The sequence below is a fragment of the Zea mays genome, chromosome 8, assembly GCF_902167145.1.
Source record: "Zea mays cultivar B73 chromosome 8, Zm-B73-REFERENCE-NAM-5.0, whole genome shotgun sequence".
NCBI lineage: Eukaryota > Viridiplantae > Streptophyta > Magnoliopsida > Poales > Poaceae > Zea > Zea mays.
Window position 1 is genome coordinate 174,409,777 of NC_050103.1, and position 2,037 is coordinate 174,411,813.

The following is a 2,037-nucleotide window of genomic DNA, read 5'->3' on the forward strand; positions in this document are numbered from 1 at the left end:
TTGCCACAGAGATTAGATCTGAATAAAGAAAAAATGTTTTTTTTGTTGTCAACGTGTCAACCTGAACGGTGGACTCTGCTAAAAATGCTTACTTGAAACAGTTTGGAAGATCATCTCGCCACGATTGTGAAAGATATAGTGATTATGAAATAAATTTGATGGACTGTTCATTGTTGTTTTCCGGTTTATTTTTTTTATCTCTTTCTTTTTATTCCTCTGATATCAGTCTCGCACCTCTGTAGTTCAATTGGGGACGGAAAGTTCGCAAGGAGTAGCAGTTTTAAAGCAACCTCTTACCAGGATCAACTCGGGTGTTTGCATCAGTAATCCAGAAATCTTTTATCTTGATAACCGAGCTTAGGCTCAGCCTGCCCACCCTCATTCAATGGTGTGACTCGTCTTAAGATTATTCATAAAACTCTCCCATACATTTAAAAAATTACCTCAGTATTTATTATGTAATGAAAAAAGTCTTCAGATTAGTTCTTAATGTTGAATTATCATGCAATTCCTAATCCTAAGTTCCTAAATTTACTAATGCCATTCCTAATCCTAAGTTCGTAAATTTACTAATACAATTCCTAATCCTAAGTTCCTAAATTTACTAATGCAATTCCTAATCCTACGTTCCTAATTAACATCATAGCTAATGCTGGTACGCAGACGCAGCAGCCAGCACCTCATGCAACCAAGCCGACATACTCGAGCTCCACGGAGCCTAACCAGAGCTTCCCCTTCATCTCCGCCACGTCGCTCAGCGTGACGCCCTTGGCCGCCGTGAGCTCCTCGACCTCCGCCCCGTCAGCGTTCAGGCGGACGCCCACCAGGTGCTTCACGGGAGCCGTCGCCGGCATCGCGTCCAGCCGCTGCTTCTCCTGGTTCAGCGCCACCCAGTAGCCACCCTTGCCGTCCCGCCTCACGTTGTCGGGGTACCCCGGCAGGTCGGCCAGCAGGTCGTACTGCCCCGCCCTGGCGCCGCTGAGAAAGTACCGGAACGCCTGGCAGGGCACGGTGTGCGCGACCACGACGTGTGCCCCGTCGCGGCTGACCGCCACGCCGTTCGGGTACGGCAGGCCGGCCTTCAGCACGGCGACGCTCTTGGTCCGCGCGTCGTACCTGAGGAGCCGGCCCGTCGCGTCCGCGTTCATCATGATCTCGGTGTTAAACCTCCTGGGATACGTCGCGCTGGAGTCGGTGAAGTAGACGTCGCCGGTGGACTGGTCGACGTCGAGACCGTTGACGAAGTGGAACGGGGCGCCGCCCGCGCCGGTCGCGAGCACCTCGGCCTCGCCGCCGCCCGGGCCGACCCTCATGAGCCCCAGGTAGGCGTCGGCGATGTAGAGGTCGCCGGTCTTGGCGTGGAACTGGAGGCCCAGCGGGCGGCCGCACATGCTCTCGGTCTCCTCCGACGGCACCACTCCCGCCGTGCACAGGGGTATCTTGCGGTAGTTTGCGCTATGCGCGAACGTGGTCCAGCCGACGGTTGTGCCGCCCCACTTGAGGACGCGGCCGTCCGAGACACCGGCGTAGGGCCCCTCGCCCTTCCCGTCGAAGGCGAGGCTCTCGGCGCCGCGGAGGCCGCTTGGTAAAGGAAGCTGGAAGCTCCAGCGCGTGTCGGTGGTCTTGATCTGTGCGGCGGCAAACGGCCGGGCGAAAAGGGCTAGGGCTAGCACGACCAAAGCGAGGAGCCACGTAACTAGATTGCTCCGACGCCCCATGCTGCTAGCTATATCTTCCTCGCGATCTTTCTAATGTGCGAGATGGAACCTGCAGCCCCTACCTTGGATGGAGAACAACCCTCCATATGGCATTGCATATATATAGTGCCGGCTCAAGGGGATTCCAGGTTTGTTACAACCCAATCTAATCTAATCTACTATTTCTACGGTCCTATCACGACTACTCGGACTTTTCGGACCAGACCAGAAGATCGTGGACAAGCGCAAGGGAAGCTTTGCGAGATGTTAGTGCTACTGCTACCCGTGGCGCGTGACGTTCGAGTTCGACGCTGCGTGACTGGAACTTGATTTTAGTTCA

At 54.6% G+C, this 2,037-nt stretch overlaps 1 protein-coding gene across 1 annotated transcript; it reads right to left on the minus strand.

Annotated features, from left to right (window-relative positions):
- Positions 1-454: 454 nt before the first annotated feature.
- Positions 455-1,781, minus strand: LOC103636493 (protein STRICTOSIDINE SYNTHASE-LIKE 10). Its single transcript, XM_008658836.3, has one exon. It carries the CDS (start codon positions 1,716-1,718, stop codon positions 681-683), a length of 1,038 nt encoding a protein of 345 aa, XP_008657058.2. The 5' UTR covers positions 1,719-1,781; the 3' UTR covers positions 455-680.
- Between the last annotated feature and the right edge of the window lie 256 nt (positions 1,782-2,037).

Coding starts and splice junctions, on each gene's coding strand:
- LOC103636493 (XM_008658836.3), bottom strand. CDS start 1,718: ATGGGGCGTCGGAGCAATCTAGTTACGTGGCTCCTCGCTTTGGTCGTG.